At 45.9% G+C, this 21,049-nt stretch overlaps 1 protein-coding gene across 2 annotated transcripts; it reads left to right on the forward strand.

Annotated features, from left to right (window-relative positions):
- Nucleotides 1–573: 573 nt before the first annotated feature.
- On the forward strand, nt 574–19,081 carry NIT2 (nitrilase family member 2). 2 transcript variants are annotated; one of them, XM_047723102.1, is made up of 10 exons: nt 574–661; nt 4,383–4,501; nt 6,207–6,327; nt 7,542–7,630; nt 11,236–11,329; nt 11,911–11,985; nt 13,312–13,390; nt 14,858–14,956; nt 17,018–17,073; nt 17,402–19,081. In XM_047723102.1, exons 1-10 carry the CDS (start codon nt 634–636, stop codon nt 17,491–17,493), a joined length of 852 nt encoding a protein of 283 aa, XP_047579058.1. In that variant the 5' UTR covers nt 574–633; the 3' UTR covers nt 17,494–19,081. The 2 variants fall into 2 exon arrangements, with proteins under 2 accessions (XP_047579058.1, XP_047579067.1); XM_047723111.1 differs by lacking the exon at nt 11,911–11,985.
- Nucleotides 19,082–21,049: the final 1,968 nt, after the last annotated feature.

The raw sequence follows: 21,049 nt of genomic DNA on the forward strand, positions 1-21,049 counted from the left end.
ATGCTTTTTTCCCCTGTATCCTTGCTTAATAAACTTCTATCGCTTTACTCACTCTACTGTCTGCGAGACTCATTCTCTGGCTCCCGGAGACAAGAACCTAGCTTTCCCTCTTCAAGAGGACTGAACTTAGGAGGATACTGTATTTGAACTGTTTCTCTTTTCCCCTCCCCCATGACTGAGCAGCCTTGTGGTCAGAGCCCGCTGATGTCTTGAGTGATTAAGGCAACCTAGGTAATTCCATCCCCCTCACAGCGACTTGTTCAAGTAGCCCAAGGCAATCAGCAAATAGAGTGTTATTCCCGGCCAGAGGTCATCTAACCAGCAAGAGGTTCGGTCTTTTTGCTGACAATCGGAGAGGCCGATTGTTAAATACCACCCCAACTTAGATCGTCCCCCTTGGCCCCTTTGGCTTTTGAGGCATTCCCTTTTCTGGATTGGGATGTCATTAGTCGTTTCTCGTTGCTTCATCTTAGTGCAAACAGCGGAGGACTAACAGGTGTTTGAGGAGAGCAGGGAAGCGGACACGCTCTGGGCGGAGCCTAGGGTCCCGCCCCCTCCTGCGCGCGGCTCTGCCCCGCCCCAAGCCGTGTCGCAGCTCCGGCTTCAGAGACCTCTTCTCGGGCCGCGTTACCGATGGTGATACCTGGGAGAGCGATGGCCAGTAAGTAGCTCGGCGGCCGGAGCTCAGCCCTGGGGGAGGGAGGCCTAGGTTGCGGAGCCGGCGGCGGGTCTCCCCGGCTCAGCCGCTCGCCTCCGCTCCGTGTCCCCGCCGCTCTCCAGGCCTTCCCCGGCCCGGCGTTCTCGGGGCCGGAGGCTCCGGCGACTTGGCGGCGGCAGTGCGCAGGGCGGGGGTGCGGCGGCGGAGCGCGTCCCGGCGCACTCCCGGGGACTCGAGGCTTCCGGGAGGGCCTGGCGGCCGCGGGAGCACCAAACCTCCGGGCCAGAAGGGCCCGCGCTTTCCTCCTCGCTGGGCTCCTGCGTCCCGTGCTTCTAGGTGCGTTCGGGGGCCTCCCACTGCAAGTTCTCCTGCGCGGGAAAAGGCGTAGCACCGTAGACGGGTGCTCACTTAAAATCCAAGTTCCGCACCCCCCTTTCCCGGCCCCAACTCGAAGACTGCACTCTCAGTAAAGCCTTCCGTGATTACGATACTTCAAGTGTGGGAACCTCTGCCTGGTGGGATTCTTGGAGGCTCTTTGGTTTTGCATCAGAAAGCGCGCCTCTCCAGCGGGGTCGCTTTCACTCTCCTCCCAGATTGATTTTTGGACTTGCGTTTTGCAAAGACATCAACCCTGATTGTGGTTGGAACCCTGTCACGTGAAAATGAAGCATGTGTTTTCTTTCGTTTGGGCTGTGTGGTAAGAGGACTGATTAACTTGCCCCCTGGTGCACACCCCCACAGCCAGTGGACAGTGCTCTCTTCTGATCAAGAAAACTGGACAGGCTGTTTCTGTATCTGGACATTGAGCTTTCGGGTTAGGTATTACATGTTACTTACACATCTCTACCCTGGATCGGCCCCAGGGGCACGTTCTAGCGATCTCTGCCCCCAGGCTCTGCTCTCCCATTTCTGGGAGGCTTTGAAATGCTCTGGACTCATTGTCTGGAGACCTGGATTTTTTTTTTTTTATAAAGATTTTATTTATTTATTTGACAGAGAAATCACAAGTAGGCAGAGAGGCAGGCAGAGAGAGAGGGGGAAAACAGACTCCCTGCTGAGCAGAGATTTCCCCATGCGGGGCTCCATCCCAGGACCCTGAGATCATGACCTGAGCCGAAGGCAGAGGCTTTAACCCACTGAGTCACACAGGCGACCCTGGAGACGTGAATTGTTACAGTTTTGCCTCAGTCCATGTCAACAAGTCATTTAATCTCTCTGAACCTGTTTTCTGACTTGTAAAATGGACATAATCTGCCCTTGCTGAGTCTTGGGAGGGTCCCAGAAGATGGTAAGGTTTGTGGAAGTGCTGTTTTCGTCTTAACCTGCCAGAGCTCAGTGAGAGTTGGTGGCTGAATGAATGTTAATGATTGGGTCAGGAAGTCCTTGCACATGCCTCCCTCTGTGTGTGACAGTATCTTTGAAGATGCAGGGCATGACAGAGGCTGGTGGACTTGAGAGCTGTGGTTCCTGATGGGGTCGAAGGTGATGTCTGATTTTTGAGGAATGTTTTCAGGTTACATGACCTCCTCCTAACCCATCCAAAAATGAACAAATGAAGTTCCCATCCTGCTTTACACTTCAAATTTTGGCTTGGTTTGTGCCACTGACTTTTCACTCAGGTTCTGAAACTACTCAGGAAACTGCATTCAGAGTTAAATTGAGCTCTTCTCACTGTATTTAGGACAAACCAAGGAATGGAACATCTGAGTTTTCCTACTTTTAGGGTTAACACTTAGCCAAAGAGGCCTTCAGAGGTAAGGCTCTGTCAGTGTTGCTTCTTCTGGGGACATTTGCACCACTGTAGGTGATACCCAGGGGAGAACTCTCTAATGGTTTCCAGGTACCAGAGCTTTTCAGATTTCTAGAGCAGAGGTGGGGTAGGGAAGCCAGGGAAGTCCATTACTGATAATTCCTGAAGATAATTACTGATAATTCCTGAAGTTTTGCCGAGCCTCACGAGTTCTCACGGGTGCTTTGGACCTTTAATATCCAAAATATTTAATATCCTTGTCCATCACACCATGAGTGAAAACTGTGCATCAATGAGAGTCCAGACAGGACACAGAAACCACACTGGTCATCTGAACGGGGAAATTTTTTTTTAAAGATTTTATTTATTTATTTGATAGAGATCACAAGTAGTCAGAGAGGCAGGCAGGGAGAGAGGAGGAAGCAGGCTCCCCGCTGAGCAGAGAGCCCAATTCGGGGCTCTATCCCAGGACCCTGAGACCAATGACCCGAGCTGAAGGCAGAGGCTTTAACCCACTGAGCCACCCAGGCACCCCTGAACGGGGAAAATTTTATTATAAAGAATGATTAACCAGTAGGTGATTATTCTTAAGAGCTACAAGAGAACTCTAAAGAATATAGGAAAAGCCCATGTAGGCTGTAGCTATTACTTCAAGGAGGGAAGAAGCCTGGAAGAGCCCCTGGCCTCCTTGGCTGACAGCATTTCTTGTTGGCCACATAATCCGTGGGACTCAGTCTCTGAGGGAAATGTGGAGCCCCTTACTCAGGTAGCAGGAAAAAACTGCTGACTTTTCCTTCTTTAGTCTCTCTCTCAGCCTCTCCTGGTGCTGCTTTTTTTTTTTTTTTTTAAAGATTTTATTTATTTATTTGACAGAGATCACAAGCATGCAGAGAGGCAGGCAGAGAGAGGAGGAAGCAGGCTCCCTGCCGAGCAGAGAGCCCGATGCGGGGCTCGATCCCAGGACCCTGAGATCATGACCTGAGCCGAAGGCAGCGGCTTAACCCACTGAGCCACCCAGGCGCCCCCTTTTTTTTTTTTTTTTAAAGATTTTATTTATTTACTTGACAGAGAGAGATCACAGGTAGGCAGAGAGGCAGGCAGAGAGAGAGAGAGAGAGAGAGAGAAAAGGAAGCAGGCTCCCTGCTGAGTAGAGAGCCCGATGCGGGACTCGATCCCAGGACCCTGAGATCATGACCTGAGCTGAAGGCAGAGGCTTAACCCACTGAGCCACCCAGGTGCCCCTCCTGGTGCTTCTTATTTGCTACTTACTGTTGTGCTCCTTGGGGCACAGGAATATTCAGTGAGTGCAAAATCTCACAGGTGCCCGGAGGCCCTGCCTGTGACTAAGTACAGGTGCTGCTCATCAGCTGCCAGACTCCCCACCCCCCATCCCTCCTGCACCCGGCCAGCTGGTGACACCAGGTCCCAGCTGGTGCTGGGGAAGCAGAGACAGGAGCCTCTCCTTCCCATGGGCCCACTGCCCTACTTCACGGGGAATGGGTGATTTCCAAGGGATTTCACCTGCAGTGAGATGGGCTCGATACTTGGATCAGGGGTAGGTTGATTCCCAAGGTCAAACAGGGATAATTCCATGTTCAAACTCAGCCTCCTTCCTTCAAGCCATATTCTCATTAGTATGTGAGAAGCTGGCTCTGCCTCCCCAACTTGAGGCTCCGGAGGCCCTCGGTGGGGACGTGGCCCGGGGTGGGGGCTGCTCTATCCCAGGGTTTCTCAGCCTTGGCATCATTCACATTTCAGGTGGATAATTATTGTGAAAGACTGTCTTATGGCCTGTGGCATGTTGAGCCACGTCCCTGACTTCTGCCCCCTAGATGCTAATAGCACCCCAACAGTTGTGACCATCAAAAATGTCTCCGTTGCCACATGTCCCTTGGGGTCAGAATTGCCCTCCGGTTGAGAATTGCTCTGATTCGGCAGTCAGATCTTCTGACGGTTTTCTCTTTTCATCCTCAGCTTTCCGCTTGGCCCTCATCCAGCTTCAGGTTTCTTCTGTCAAATCAGATAACGTCACTCGAGCCTGCGGCCTCGTCCGGGAAGCGGCAACACAAGGAGCCAACATCGTTTCTCTGCCAGTAAGTATGGAGGCGGAGGTGGCCCCCTCTTTCTGGATTCTCTGGACCGAGTAGAATCCTGCCTGCTAGCGCTGGTGGTGCTCTTGGGTCCGGTGGTGCTTCCGTGTTTGTCTGGAAGATGACCCTAGCAATGGTCTTCGAGATACGATGTGCCAGCATGGTTATAGGTCTTTAACTTTAGGATCATCTACTCTCTCCAGAATCCTGGGAGGTTGTAAGACTTACTTAAAGGTCAGTGCCTTGAATACTTACCTTCTTTCCTTGTGAAATGAAGTCCTTACAGGACCATGATAGAGTGAGTTTAGTGCTAAGCCTCCCACGTTTGTAGAAAACTGGAAATTGTTAGAGACACGGAGGAAGCCTGCAACACCTCCCTAAATGCGGGAGCCTGGAGCAAGCCCGTATGACCCTGCGTGTGTTTCCTAGGTGACGGCTTTCAGAACAGAGCCAGGGAAAGGTTGCAGCCCATTTGTTTGTCAGCAGGTGGAGGGTGAGCCCCAGAGAAGGGGCCCACACAGGTTGGGGCCTGTGGGTACTGCATCTTGTGGCTGAGGACCACTAGGATCAGAGGCAGAACTACTCCAGGCAGCCCCCTCGTCTGCTCTCCTGCTCCCACTCTGGGGAGGAAGTAGCCCTTTGTAAACCCTGCTTCGGTCAACTAGAGAATTTTCAGGACCATTCGTACTTTAGGCTCCAGTCCATGAAAGATGTGGCCAGTGGGTAAGAATCTTTAACAAGGGAACACAAGATCTTTTTTTTTTTTTTTTTAAAGATTTTATTTATTTATTTGACAGAGAGAAATCACAAGTAGGCAGAGAGGCAGGCAGAGAGAGAGAGGAGGAAGCAGGCTTCCCGCCGAGCAGAAAGCCCGATGTGGGGCTCGAACCCAGGACCTGGGATCATGACCTGAGCCGAAGGCAGCGGCTTAACCCACTGAGCCACCCAGGCGCCCGGGAACACAAGATCTTAATGTGAATCCAGCCTGCCTTACAGCCACATTTCTGGGACCCCCTGTACCGGTATCCCGACCATGGTCTCCTGTTGGTTTCAGTTGCTGGGGGCTGGAGTGAAAGCGCTTGGATTCTGCCTGTGCCCTCTCTCACACGTGGCTTGGATAAGCCGGCTGTCCTCTGGTTTGAGTTTCCTGGCACTGTGCGCGGTGCACAGTGCCTGTGGATGCAAATGAATGAATGAGAGTCAAAGTCTGGTTTCTGCTTTTCCATTATCACGGAGCCGTGGAAGACAGACATATTCTGGGGAATGAGATTTCGCAGAATCAGCATGATAGTGCTGGAAGGGAGTCAGAAACCGCTCATTCTACAGATGATAATTCTGAGCCTGTGGATTCATTCTGACACCCGCAGTCCTGTGATTGAGCCGAGCTGTCACGGGGCCTGGGTGCCCAAGGGTGGGAGCTTGTAGTTCTGCAGATGGTGAGGAAGAGGCAGATCTGCTAGGTTGACAAGGACCCGAGGGAGCACACTGGACTTGTGTCCGCTGGCCCCACCTGAACCAGCCCAGGTGTTCTGCTTATGGCCACAGGCTCTTTAGCTCGGGGAGACTGTTGTTTTTCTTATCAGTTGTATTTTACACCTTTGAGAGCAGAGGTACAAGAGGCAGCTCTGCTTTCTTAAAGCAGAACTTTAAATTGAGTTGGATATTTTTGTGTTTTTTTTCCCCTTTTTCTCCACCAACATTATTCTAGGAATGCTTTAATTCTCCATATGGCACGAAATATTTTCCTGGATATGCGGAAAAAATTCCTGGTGAATCCACACAGAAGCTTTCTGAAGTAGCAAAGGAGTGCAGCATTTATCTCATTGGAGGTAACTTCCTACCCTCAAGGTATAATGGCCTAAACATTGAAAACATCTGAATAATTTCTCTTGTTACATTTAAACCATGAAATACAAGCCATGTAAATTAGCATTGAAAAGAATGAGGTGGGAGCACCTGGGTGGCTCTTTCTGCTTAGGTCATGATCTCGGGGTCCTGGGATCGTGCCCCACATTGGGCTCTCTGCTCAGTGGGAGGCCTGCTTCTCCCTCTTTCTCTGTGCGCGCTCTCTCTCTTTCTCTAAATAAATAAATAAAAAATATTTAGGAAAAGAAAGAAAAAGAATGTAGTAGATCTTACATAATAATGTGAAAAAATGTTCAGGACACACCGTTACATGGAAGAGGAAAGTTCAATATGATGTGAACAGGTACTCTCATTCAGATGAATCCCTCACACAAAAGGTTACGTGTTTCCGTGTGTCTTTACATATGTAGCACAGAGTAAGTGTTGTATAAGGACACACCAAACTGATGATGATGGTTTTCCCTGGAGAAACAATGGGGATACAGGGGCAAGTGGAAATGTGGAAAGAAAAACCATATTGGAGTGTCTTTCATTGTACTAATACAACATTAAGAAATTTGTTTTTTCACAAAGAGGCCATATACATATACATCAAGGTAGCTTTATATTAGTGGTTTTGAAATACATTTTAAAATGTTCTGTTTGCTTAAAGAAAGAATACAGTAAAACTGTGTAATAAATATAGCAAAATTATTCTGTTATATTAAGAATTAGAAATGAAGGAGAGGTGAAGAAAAGACAAAGCAAGAAAAGGGAAATGCGGGAACTGCATTCCATGAAGGCAGGCCTGGCTTACGTTCCCATCTCGAGGCCTTTTGGATACAGTTATGTTGCAGGGCCTGGTGGATTCAGGTTGCACAACAGTGACTCCTCCATGTTGCTCTAGTGTTAGAGATGCAGTGTAGGGCCAAGGTCAAAGCAGAATTCAGAAACAGTTTGGTTATTTTTGAAACCTGCCTTTGGCGGCTGACTTTATTATACTTCGTCTGTAGTCTGGAGTTTATCTCTGAAAGATCATCCTCACAAAGACAAAAAAAAAACATTAATAACCCTTAGAAGATAGTATACTTTATTGTTGGACCCAAGTGACTGTTTATCAAGTGCTGGTCCACTGATCGTACGTCAAAGAATGCTTTATTTAGAATCTTTGCCCGTCTGTTTCTCCTCTCAATGAAAGGTTCTATTCCTGAAAAGGATGCTGGGAAATTATATAACACCTGCACCGTGTTTGGGCCTGATGGAACTTTACTGGTAAAATACAGAAAGGTAAGCAGGGAATGTGGCAAGTCGCGTAACCGATTGAGAATTTTTTGTAAAGTTCCCTAGTCCCTCTCATCATATTGTACACACATGGGGCATTAGATGAATTGGTACAGTCAACTTGTTGAATCTTGGCTATTGACATTTTGATATAAATTTAGACTGAGCCTGTTCCTTTCAGCCAAGGAAAAATCTACAGGAATTTTGATTAGAATTTCATTGAATATAGAGAGATCTCGTTGGGAAAGCTGACATCTTTGCTGTAGTAAATGCATGTACATTGAGGATTGTTAAATATTCCTGGTAAATTTATCCTTTTGGCATTATAAAATCCATTTTTTTTTTTCCCTCGTAATACTCTTTGTCTTAAAGTTTATCTCTGATACTCCTTTGGCCACTCTAGGCTTCTTATACTTAGTGTTGTATAATACATCCTTTTCTAATTCCTTATTTTCAACCTGTATGTGTGTTTATATTTAACATGGTTCTCCTATAGATAGCCTGCAGTTGGGTCTTGTTACTGTCTTCATTCTGACAACCTCTGCCTTTTAGCTGGAGTGCTTACTTCACTTATATTTAATGTAATCATTGATAGGGTTGATTTAGGTATTAGACATTTTTCTTTTTCTTTTTTTCCCTTTGTTCCTGTTTCTTGCATTCTTTTGGCTTAGTTGAGTGCACTGGGTGTGGTGCAAAAACAATGAATACTGTTACGCTGAAAAGAAATTTAAAAAAAAAGGCCATTTTATCTCTTGGCTTTTAGCTATACCTCTTTGCTTTTTTTAAGTGTTGCCCTAAGGATTACAACATGCACCCTAGCTTTTTACAGTCTCCTTAGAATTACTATTATACTGCTTCATTGTGAAATTTAAGAGCTTCCCAATTGTATAGGTTATTTCCTTCCCCACCCGATTTTCTCTGTTATAGTTGACATACCTGTTGCATCTACATAGATTGTAAAAACACAATTTTTAAGTAGTTTTGTGTATTTTAAAGAAATAAAAATATTTTGTTTATTGGAATGTTTACCTTTCTGATATTTTTCTTTCTTTTATTCTTTCTTTTTTTTTATTAACATATAATGTATTATTTGCCCCAGGGGTATAGGTCTGTGAATCATCAGGCTTACACATTTTATGGTACTCACCATAGCACATACCTTTTTCAATGTCCGTAGCCCAGCCACCCTATCCCTACCTCCCCCTCCAGCAACCCTCAGTTTGTTTCCTGAGATTAAGAGTCTCTTATGGTTTGTCTCCCACCCCGGTACCATCTTGTTTCATTTTTTCCTTCCCTACCACCCACCATCCCCCACCCTTAGAGCATAGTTCTATCTGGTATCTTTGCCTTCAAACAGAAAGACCTTCTTTAGAATTTTTGTAGTGAGGTTGTACTAGATACGAATTCCCTTAGTTTTTTATTTTTGTCTTCATTCTTAAGAGATATTTTCAGTGGAATAGAATTCTGGGTTGACACTGTTCTTTTGTCTCTTAGCAATTTGAGTGATGTTTTTCAGGTATCTTCTAGCCTCCTTTTAAAATTTTTCTGATATGTGGTGATTTGTATTATTCTCCTGTATGTAATTCTTGTTTTTTTCTGTCTGCCTTCAAAATTTTTTTCATAATCCTTAGTTCTCAGTGTTTGGACTCTGATGTGCCTGCCTAGATCTATGGTTTTCTTTATGTGTGTCCTGTTTTGTGCTTCTTTATAACTCTTTCATAATATTAGGGGTATTATTTTGATAAATATTTTTTTGTTCCATTCTCATACTGGACTTCAGTTTTGATACTGTTCCACTAAACCAGGTCGCCAAGACTTGTTTCTTTTTGTTTTTGTTTTTCCTACCTTTTTTTCTCTCTCTCTTTCAGTATTCTAAAGTGTGAACATGTTCCATTGATCTGTTTTCAAGTTCACAGAATCTTTCTTCTGTAAGCCCCAGTCTCCTATATGCCAACCCAGTGAAATCTTTTAAAATTTCACATAAACAGGGGCGCCTGGGTGGCTCAGTGGGTTAAGCCGCTGCCTTCGGCTCAGGTCATGATCCCAGGTCCTGGGTTCGAGCCCCACATTGGGCTTTCTGCTCAGCGGGGAGCCTGCTTCCTCCTCTCTCTCTGCCTGCCTCTCTGCCTACTTGTGATTTCTCTCTGTCAAATAAATAAATAAAATCTTTAAAAATAAATAAATAAATAAATAATAAAATAAAATTTCACATAAACACATAAAAGTTCACATAAAGTCATATAAACTTATTTTTCTACTGATATTTCCTATATATCCATTCGTCAAGAGTGTATTTTTCTTTAGACCCTTAAGCTTAGTTTCAGTAGTTGCTTTTGGTAATTATCACATCTGGGTCTTGCTGGGGTCTGCTTCATTGATTGCCTTTTCCCTAAAGTTCAGTAACATTTCTAGTTTGTCTAGTGATTTTGAGTTGCATATTGGATTATATATTGTTGAGATTCTAGCTTCTATTATCTGAAAAATGTTGTATTTTTTTGTTTTAGTAAGTAGTTAACTTGCTTGTACTCAAACACCCTACTTTTTCTTCTGGGACGTGGGCAGCAACTTCGGCCATTCTGTTCTAAGTTGTTTAGCTTAAGCTGGGCTGCTTGGAGTCAGCCCTGCACATCTTTAATTCAGTACTTAGCCAGAGACTTGGACAGATTTTTATATGTAGAATTTAGGGCTCTTCCTCTTTGGCTTTCTCTTTTTCAGGATTTCTCCCTCACTTCCGAGCTGCTGTGAAACTCTGTCCACTGGTTCCTTGGGCCAGTATGGTTATAGGTGATTTTTACCACCACTCCTAGCAACAGCAGGGACGTTGCTTCCAGCTAAAGGGTCTAAACAGGAAACTCACCCAGTGTCCTTGTCTTGTTCCTGATCTCAGTGTGGAAAGGCTTTTAATATTTCACCGTTAAGTATGATGTTCCTTCCTTTTTTTTTTTTCAGATACTCTATCAGATTAAGGGAGTTCCCTTCCTAGCAGTTTTTTTCCTTTGTTTTTAGAATAAGAATGAATGTAGAAGTTTACTCTACATTGCTCACTGTGTACTACAATGCTCACTGTGTACCTCTTAAGATGATCCTATGACTTTTCTCCTTCATTTTGTTAGCGTGGTAAATTACGTTGGTTGATTTCCTAATGTTAAACATTTGCTTTCCTTGAGTAAACCCAATTTCGAAGTGATGTGTTACTCTTTTTATATATTGCTGTATTTAGTTTGGAGAATTTTACCTATTTTAATTACTGTTCTGTTCTCCACCTCTCCTGCCAGTTTGTCAGGTTGATTATGATTCTGTGAAGACTTCATTGAGCATTTACACTGAGTAAAAGAATAACAAGCTAATTGCTTCCCAAAAGAAACCTAGACCTCAGCTTGCGCACCCACCTAGGAAAGAAGTGTCATAACTACAGCGTGACTTTCCCATTTTGCGTATTAGAACTTATTTTGATAATATGTCAGCTTGTGGGGTGGGTTGTGGGCAGGTGGGGGTTGCTATTTGCGTGGTTGATCTCAGCTTCCCTGTTTTTGGCCATGGAAAGATGTTTGTTATGACTGCCGCGAGCCTTGCTGGAGAAGAGGTAACCAAATTCGTTACTTGTGGTGCAGCTCCATCTGTTTGACATTGATGTGCCTGGGAAAATTACATTTCAAGAGTCTGAAACACTGAGTCCAGGTGATAGTTTCTCCACATTTGATACTCGTAAGTACCAGACATGTTCACCTGTTTTAGTAGTATCAGTAGAAGACGATCATGTGCAGTGAATGCTGGAACACTGAAAAGAAATAAAATAAAATAAAATGGAAAAAGAAAGACGATCATGTGTTCCTTTTTTCTCCCTCTTGTGGTCCGCCCCCCCACCCCACTTCTTTACACACCCTGACTGCAAGACCAGAGGGAGATGGGCAGAGACCAGTCAGAGATCTAGAAAGGGCAGGCTGACCAGAAAACTAAGGGTTTGACTGGATTTTGTCTATGGTTTGGTCACAGCATGCTATTAGCATGATCGCTTCCAGAGTTTACCTCTTAGGCTGTGATTGAACACTTCCCACATAGATACTAAGCGTTCAGTCAGAATGAATTTCTCGTTTCTAATCTGAGATAAATGATGTCTTTATGAGGTGAGATCCAAGCAGGACTAAGCTTATGCAGTCTCTCCATCCATGGCTCTGGGTTCGTGGATTGCCATCAGTGTTTGGTGATCTTAGACAGAGGCTTTACTCTGCCACACCATGTTACAAGAAGTTGACTTCTCATTTGTGCATTTTCTGTCTGAAAAACAGCTTACTGCAGAGTGGGCCTGGGCATCTGCTACGACATGCGCTTTGCAGAGCTCGCACAAGTCTACGCACAGAGAGGTGAGATGGCCGCATGGCTGTGTGGTAGAGGTGCTTAGCGATGGGATTCTGCCTTGGTCTCTGTGGTTCGAGGGAGCCTTAGGCAGAAACACTAGAGAAGAGGTCTTCATCTCTCCACCCCATCCGGCTGCTGAGACTTTTGCTGCATGTGGGCAGTATGGTTTTTCGGAGATTGTATTTCAGCACACCGTGCAGCTACGGCAGGAACCGTGCTCCTAAATTGCTCTGTTCTTTGAGCCCTTCTTGCTACCGTGTTTGGAAAGAGTCACTTGGAGACCACTAGAAATAAGGATGTGGTCTATGGTGTCTGTCCTGGACTTCACACTCAGTAATCCTAGCTGTTGGGTACAGTAGAAATGTAGTCTGTGACCTTCCGGTCCAGAGGAGAAGTGTCCTGCTGGCCTGCAAGAACACTGACCAAGTCAGAAGATCTGCGTTCTGGTTCCAACTCTCCTTAATTGACATGATACTTTGGGTAAATTATTTAATTTTTAGGGGAGTGTGGATCTCAGTTTTTTCATAGCCATGGTGTGGAGATTAAGGAGGGAGAACTTAGCTCCTTGTATGTACTCAACAAATGTGAGCATCCCTACTAGACTGTCCAGGCTACTCTGATTGGACTTGACTTTCACCTAACAAGAGAGTGGGTGCAAATATTTTGATGGCCTGCTCAGCAAAAAAGGTGGAAGACCATGGGCTCTGTGTTGGCAGACACTCTCAAGCTCTCTCAGTAAGCATTAGAACACCTACTCTGCCCTCCGTTTCATTTGAAAAGCATTACAAAATGTGGTCCTTGCGGGCACCTGGGTGGCTCAATCGTTAAAGCGTCTGCTTTCAGCTCAGGTCATGATCCCAGCGTCCTGGGATCCAGCCCCGAATCAGGCTCTCTGCTCAGCGGGGAGCCTGCTTCTCCTTCTCCCACTCCCCCTGCTTGTGTTCCCTCTTTCGCTCTCTCTCTCTCTCTCTCTCTCTGTCAAATAAATAAATAAATAAAATCTTTTTTAAAAACCGTGGTTCTTGGCCGTGTGGAGCTGACCATATGGTGCTGCGAGAAATTTGAATGATATATATTTTTTAAAGTGAAGTCACATACCGTGGTTTGGGTCATCAGTACTACCGTTTTTGTATATATGTGTAAACATGTGTGTGTCTCTAAAGGAATTCAGAGCCATAGCTTAATACTCCTGACAGTGTCTGGCTTGGCTGACCTCTTTTTAGGCTTGGGAAAGTTTGAATTTGGTCCCCCCTGGCTAAGGAACAAAATGGGGAGCTAGTGTGGTGGGGTATTGACCTGGACCCACTCTTCTCTGGCCTTTCTCTCCCAAGGCTGCCAGCTGTTGGTATATCCCGGAGCTTTTAATATGACCACTGGACCAGCCCACTGGGAGTTGCTTCAACGAGGCCGGTAAGAAAGCATCTTGGGCAGACCTTCAGGTGTCTTGGTGTTGCTTTGTGCAAAGATTTCCAGTTTGGTAGAAGTACCAGCCTTTCTGGTGCAGAATGCTGCCCCTGACCCAGCATGCTTGGACATCTAAATGCAGTCGGAAGAGATGAGTCACCCCATTGACGGTGCTGTTCAGATAGGGGTGCTTATCTTGCCCCATCATTTATACCATGCTGCCCATCCTGGAATACTCTGCCACAACACTTGTTACAGGCTCTTTTTTTTTTTTCTAATCTGCAAGTCCGAGCCATTTTATAGTGTCTTTGGCATGTCAGAGTAGCTGTATCCTGAGACCTGTAAGGTTGGGGAGTGAGCAGTAAAGGGCAGATAGCAGAGGTGAGTGTAACATGGAAGGGAAGAGGAGCGTGACTGTGTGTGTCTGAAAGTGTGCTGAAAACCATGAAATACTGGTCAGAAGTGCTGGTTTTCTTATAATTTTGCTAATTGAGGTATAATGTACTTAGAGAAAGATAACAGCAATTTTAAGTCTGTAGGTCAGTGAATTTTTACACATGTATTCACCTGAGACCAAGGTCAACACAGAACATTTCCAGATCTCTAGAATGCTGCCTTTTGTTCCTTCCAACAACCCTTTCCTTGTTTGCTCAGATGGAGCCACTGTTCTCACTGTCTATAAATGATGGTGACATATATATAAATGATATATTTATCAGAGGAGGCAGCAGAGGTGTTTGGCTGGGTGATTGATGGAAGATGGGGTGGGTGGGGTATCTGGTACCTTGTATATTAGTTAATGCAGTCTTGTAGAAAGCAACCAAAGCTTGAGAGAAATTGGAATGGCCCAGCCTGGATCTGCTGTTTGAGCCCGGAGTGCTCCCAGGTGAGGTGGCCTGATGTACCCAGGCCGCCACCCAAAATTATTACCTAATTTGAGCTGGTGAGACTTCAGCCATTGAGGCCTGGAAGTGCCATGCGGCCCGGCAAGGCATATGGCCCCAGCAAGGCCAGTCCATTATCTCTGGCTACCTTGACTCGCTCTTTTTCAGACGAATGGTTTGGCTCAGGCCAGGGTCTCAACTGTGGTGGTTTTGACATTTTGGACTAGATTGTTCTTTGCTGTGGGGGTGTCCCATGCATGGTAGGGTGTTTAGCAGCATCCCTGGTCTCCACCTACCAGGTCCAGTAGCAACCCCCATCGTGAAAGTACGAAGGTCAAAGTCAGTGTCTTTGGACATTGGCAGATGTCCCCACTGGGCAAAATCACCCCCAGCTGAGAACTGGTTTATGCATTAAGATACATACTTTTTGAAGAGGAAGAGAGGGTTTCATGGCTTTGGTTGTTTCCTTCCATGTCTGAGCCAGCCTGTCCTGTCCTAGTTTTTAAAAGAAGGATCTGTACTTTTGGAATAGAAAGATGTTGCCGGTCTGTAAGGTTTGAATTACCTCTTTTTTATCTGTCGACCACAGGGCTGTTGATAATCAGGTGTATGTGGCCACAGCATCTCCTGCCCGGGATGATCAGGCCTCGTATGTTGCCTGGGGACACAGCACTATTGTGAGTCCTTGGTGAGTTGGCTAAGCAGGGACACGCTCACCAGGAGCTTAAGGGAGGCGGCACTCGGGTTGGGGGGGGGTTTCTGATTCCTGACCAGCCCTGCCCCTCCCCCCACCCCCATATCCTCACGCCCGCCAGGTCTGCGCCTCATCTTTGAGAGACACTGCCACCTAAAAACCATGTGAGAAAGAAATGGTCCTGCTGTCCTGATTGAGTGCTTGGCCTTGGCCCTCCTCTGAGTTTCCGAGTGGCTTTTGTTGTCAGTCAGACTTGGCTCACATGGGGGCAACAGGGCAGCACAGATGGGTGGGTGATTTTAATAAAAAGGGCTCCAATTTTAGCCTTTGGTTAAAATTTAGGCTGGGTGACTGGTTTTAGAGCAGGAATTAGTTACAGGGTGAGGATCTTGCTCCCTGCCTGGTGAATAGAGGATGGAGGAGGATGAGTTCAGTTAAGGAAAACTCTGACTTTGACCTCTGTGAGAAGGAAAAGCATCGTCCTAGGGAAACCAGCATGAAAGTCTGCCCAGCTGCTCAGGCATGTCATTTGTCACTGTCCGGACCTCAAGGTCTATAGTTGTGTGGTCCTCATAGTCCGTTCACACTCGTGGTCTCTGTGTGAACTCACAGAGGCTTTTCCTAAATTAAGCTCCATTTATAGTCACAGAATTGAAGTTCACGGGACACAGTGGCTAGGACTGGTGTTCAGACTCGGGACTCCTGACTTCAGAACTTGGACTTATGCCATGCCACTTCTCACATATTTGTATGATTACACACACACACACACACACACACACTGATGTGTATTTCTCTAATTTCAGGGTAAATATACCAACAAGGCTGAGAAGGATTATCTATTACTGTGGGATCCCTGAAGTTCCCTCTTCTGATTTTACAGGACCCAAAGACTGAAGTGTGTGATGGGGAAGGCCTTGGAAGTATGACCAGGGAGCCTCAGGCACATTAGGATTGGGGAGGCTCTGGCAGGCTGGAATGAATAACTTGGCTTCAAGATTTCCTCCAACTTGGTTCGAGTTCCTCTGTCCAGATGTTAGCCATAGGCTTCCTGGCCTCTTGGGCCACTCTGCTCCCCTGCTGGTTCTCCCGAGGAACTTTGTGACGGATCAAGCTGGCTGCTTCTGACGTGAAGTAGTTGTACAAGATTTATCTTTGTTCCTTTTCAGAAATCTGTCTGTAGGATTTGGGGGCCCTCTGGCTTATATTGTCATCAGGATGGGTGCCTGATGATCTCTCTTCAAAGAGAGATCTTTGAATGCCAGAGCAAAAAAGAAGAATTCAGTTAAATGGCATTAATGGTGATATTTGTAGCTCATTTGTGCCAGAAATGGATTTGTGGCCATCTGGGAGATGGAACCAGTCACTGTGTCAGATTGTTTGTTAGGTCAGATTATTTTGTGCATTGGAGAAATTTCATTTCACTAGATATCTTTGAAGTCCTGCTTTGGGCCAAGAGACTCAGGACTGGAAGGTTTTCCAGATCAGGCTTTCCCCAGATTTAGGGAGGAGTGTTGCTATTTCTAAGCATGGGGTTCCTCTCCTATTGGGGTATGGTTTCCCTGCCACTTCTTTCCTTCAGAAACTGAAACCCAGTGACAGGCTAACGAGGGACCACAAGCATGAGACCAGAGACCCAGGCCTTGCTGGGCTCTGCTCAGACCCAGCCTCGCTATCCCTGGCCTTGGTAGGTGTGGAGAGCCGGACCACCCTCCCAAAAGGCTTGCTGCCACACTCAGGAAGGATGAGACAGAGCTTCCCATTGTTTATAGGGAGCTCTGCTTCTGGAGGTGTGTAACCGTGGAATAGCTCCCATTTTCTAGCCACTGGCTGTTTACAAAACCAATTGCATAATCCTCTAAGTCCTCACAGAGCTCTTACTTCCCCTTCATAGGTTAGGGAATGGAGATAGCAGATGACTCTCCACAAGGCCAGGCAGCTACCTGGTAGAGCAGGAATTTATGCCCCTCCTGTCTTGTCTTTAACCTCCCAATTCCTACCCCTGGGGCCCACAAGCATCAGCCTCCCACTCACTCCCTCCTCAATCTCTTTCAGGGGGGATGTCCTTGCCAAAGCCGGCACCGAAGAGACCATCGTGTGTTCAGACATAGGTGAGATTTGCGGGGCACAGCTAGGTCCGTGGGAGGTGATTCCGTAGCTCTGAAGCTGCTGTACCCTGCAGGGGCTCCCTTGGGCCCCCTTCTCATTTATCCTTGGTTCTCCGGCCAGACCCCGGGGGCTGTAGCTCAGCTTGGGATTTCTTGGTTTGGTTTGAAATGACTCCAGGGGCCATGCCAGGCCACCTGGGCCTCTGGACAAGGCTGATAATTACTGAGTTACCTGCTGAGACTCTGGTAGTTTTTTACTGTTTGGGGAAGAAATTCTCATTGGTTGTGAGGAGTTACATCTTAGTAATGGTACACTTTCCTGTTTTTGCAGACCTGAAGAAGTTGGCTGAAATACGCCAGCAAATCCCCATCTTTAGCCAGAAACGATCAGACCTCTATGCAGTGGAGGCGAAAAAGCCCTGAGGTTTATGTTTCTAACATGTCACGGAACAGGAGGATATGTTTCTGCAATGTAATCCTCTCCCTGATGAATTCTTCAGAGTTTTTTGTTTTGTTTTGTTTCATTTTTTAAATTCAGCTTTTTCCCTTCCTGGGAACTCTCTAATGAGATGGTGGAGCATCAGCACAGGGTACTTTTCACACCATATTAAATAGTTAAAAAGGACTCGGCCTCTGGCATTGAGAGGAGGAGGAAGAGAGGATGACTGGACACCTTCTAGACTAGGTTGCCTCCTAGTAGTTGGTAACAGTACCAGACCTTGGTATCCAGGTTGACTCACGTGGTACAAATATGTTTGTGTCACACACGCCTCTTACCTCATTGCTGGGGTTGGGAGTCTGTTATGGAGAAACCTTGGTCTAGTGCTAGTGCTCTTCCGAGGAGGATATTCAAGTTACGTTTTTAGCCTGTGCGCAGCCGTGGGGAGCAAGGCAGTGGACCCTTGGTGTTTGCTGGAGGAGATAGCAGTCCCAGTCCTTCCTAGCTGCCTGGGGGGTTCTTTCTTCAAATTCAAGAAGGAGCTAATGAATCAAGCCCATACCCTCCTGGTCTTAGGGGAAGGGTTGTGTCAACTGCGAGTCCTACGGGAGAATGGCAGTGGTGGCGTTTGGTCAAGGCAGCTAAAGATGAGCCTCTGCAAAAGATTTTCTTAACGGGGTGAGTGCCTGAAAATCTCTTTTTGTTTTTCTCCCTAGTAACACTTTCTAGCTTGAGAAAGGCAAATGTTTAGCTGGAGGTTTTTCAGTATCCTTTTCCACAATTAAAAGTTAAGAATTCCAGTGCACTTTATTTTTATGTTATATGTTGGGCTGGTAAACGTTTAACAACCAGCTGTCCCCCCAAAAGCCCTGATTTTGCAGTAGCATTTGCCAGTTTCCATGGTGTTAATACTTTTGCCCTGTGGCCAAGGTTCAGACTATCAGTACAACACCTCTAAACAGAGCTGGAAATAAAAGCACAGTTGGCACTCATGAGTTGGGGCAGTCCTGCTCTCGCACACCACTGTTTCCATATATATTTACCATCCTGGAAAATAAAATAAAATTTTAAAACAAAAGAATGCATGAGCACACATTTTATTAGCTGTGAGAGTGACGACACTATCATGTCATTTAACCTTTGGAAACCAGCATTGTATACTCAGAGTAACACAGGAGTGAAAAAGGGAAATGACATTTTAAAATTATGTGTATTATTCGGTAAAAGTTGACACATGTATATATCCATGAAACCACTCTAATCAAGGTGATGAGCAACCCTCACTCCCCCCGGCCTCCCCCAACCCCCAGCAGTTTTCTTGTGCTCTTGTATGGTCCTGTCCAGCTACTCCCCTGATTAGATGCGTCACTGTAGGTGAGTTTGAATTTTCTGTAATTACTAAGTGGAATCACGCCATGTATATACTTTGTGTCATCTTTCAGTCATCGTGTTTGGAGACTCATCCCTGTGTGTATCACTCATTTCTTTTGTTTTGCTTATTGGCAGTCCGCTATATGGATACACTGTAATGGGATAGTTTTTGGGTCTCAGAAATAAAGCTGCTAAAAACATTTTGTACGAGTTGTTCATTTTTCTTGAGTAGGTATCTAGGAGTGGAATGGCAGGGTCCTATGTGTATTTCATGGCCAAACTGTATTCCCAAGTGACTGTGCCATTTAACTTCATCACCTCGGTCTGTCACTGTCCCAGCTGCTCCACATCCTCAGCAATATTTGGTAATGAGGACTGTTTAAGTTTTGCCATTTTAATGTGTGTATGATGTTATTTCATTGCGGTTTTTTCATTTTGTAATCCCCTAATAACTACTGATGCTGAGCATCTTTTCATGTGGTTTGCTGTCTGTGTATCCCTTTTGGTGGGGTGTCTCTTCATAGCTTGCTCCCATATTTGTGTTGGGTTATTTATCCTCTTACTGATTAGTAAGAGTTTTTTCTATGCTCAGGATAAAAATCAGATACTATGTTTTGCAAATAGGTTCTCCAAATCTGAGGGAAAAAAAAGTCTTTTCATTTTTTATTATTTTTTTTTAAAGATTTTATTTATTTATTTGACAAACAGAGATCACAGAGAAGTAGGCAGAGAGAGAGGAGGAAGCAGGCTCCCTGCTGAGCAGAGAGCCCGATGCGGGGCTCGATCCCAGGACCCTGGGATCATGACCTGAGCTGAAGGCAGAGGCTTTAACCCACTGAGCCACCCAGGTGCCCCGTCTTTTCATTTTTTAAAAAGTATAGTTCAAAGCAGTAGTTTTTTAATTACCCCGAAGGCCAGTTAATTGCTTTTTCTTCTTTTAAAGTTTGTCTTTTTTATGTTGCATTTAAGAAATTGCCAAACCTGATGTCACTGACTTTATCCTGTGTTTTCTTTTGGAAGTTTTATCGTTTTAGCTCTTTTATTGAGGTCTTGGATCCATTCAGAATGGTTGGTTTTCTGTATATGGTGTAAGGTAAGAGGATGCTTTTCGAGGCACCTGGGTGGCACAGGTGGTTGAGCGTCCAACTCTAGGGTTCAGCTCAGGTCATGCTCTCAGGGTTGGGATTGAGCCCCATGTCAGGCTTTGCACTCAGCCTGGAGTCTACTTGAGATTCTCTCCCTCTGCCCCTCTCACTGGTGCTCTCTCTCTCTCTCTCTCTTTTTTTTTTTTTTTTTAAAGATTTTATTTATTTATTTGACAGAGAGATCACAAGCAGGCAGAGAGAGAGGAGGAAGCAGGCTCCCTGCCGAGCAGAGAGCCCGATGCGGGGCTCGATCCCAGGACTCTGAGATCACGACCCGAGCCGAAGGCAGCGGCTTAACCCACTGAGCCACCCAGGCGCCCCAATCTCTCTCTCTCTCTCTTTCTTTCTTTTTTTTTTTTTTTTTTTTTGCCATCACACGAGGGTTTATTCGACAAGCTTAAGCTTGGGCCCAAGTATACCTGACACAGCGGATTAGGGACTTGGACCCTGAGCTTAGTTAAGGCATGGGTATTTATGGGTTCCTGTTACCAAAGCAGGGTGGGGGTTCTTGTTACTAAAGCAGAGTGGGGGCCCTTAGAACTAAAGTAAAGTAGGGGAACGTTCAGCCCTTGGGCACAGGGGTCTGAGATGGCTGCCGAAGCTAAGATGGCTGTACTTATGCTAAGGCTAAACCTGAGGTGGATGGCCTTAGTTTTTCTCAGCCTCCACATTTCCCCCTCTCAGAGGAACCTAAGGAAGGACCCAATCATGGGTCCAGGCTGGTCTCAGCAACAAGGTCCAGTGGTTGGTATTCCTGAGTACCATGAGCTGAACTGTACTGACTGTGTCTTTGACAAAAGTAAGCAACATTAGTGGGGTAAGTGAGAATGGTGCAGTCTTAGCTTTAGGGGGTTGTCCTTGTCGGGTTGACTTTTCCATTCTGGGACAAAGTCCTTGAGAGTAGCGTGTGGGTCAGCTGGTTGGACATTGGTGTAGTGGACCCAGGGAGTAATCCCGCCGACCTTGAGAGCAGTGGGAGTGGTCAGGATCACAATGTAGGGTCCCTTCCAGTGTGGTTGAAGTG

The sequence above is a fragment of the Lutra lutra genome, chromosome 1 (assembly GCF_902655055.1).
Source record: "Lutra lutra chromosome 1, mLutLut1.2, whole genome shotgun sequence".
Taxonomy (NCBI): Eukaryota; Metazoa; Chordata; class Mammalia; order Carnivora; family Mustelidae; genus Lutra; species Lutra lutra.

Excerpts from the sequence above, each read along its gene's own strand:
- NIT2 (XM_047723102.1), top strand. The coding sequence starts at position 634 with ATGGTGATACCTGGGAGAGCGATGGCCA. Across the intron at positions 7,631-11,235 it reads TACTGGTAAAATACAGAAAG|CTCCATCTGTTTGACATTGA; the intron begins GTAAGCAGGGAA and ends CTTGTGGTGCAG. Across the intron at positions 14,957-17,017 it reads AGCACTATTGTGAGTCCTTG|GGGGGATGTCCTTGCCAAAG; the intron begins GTGAGTTGGCTA and ends AATCTCTTTCAG.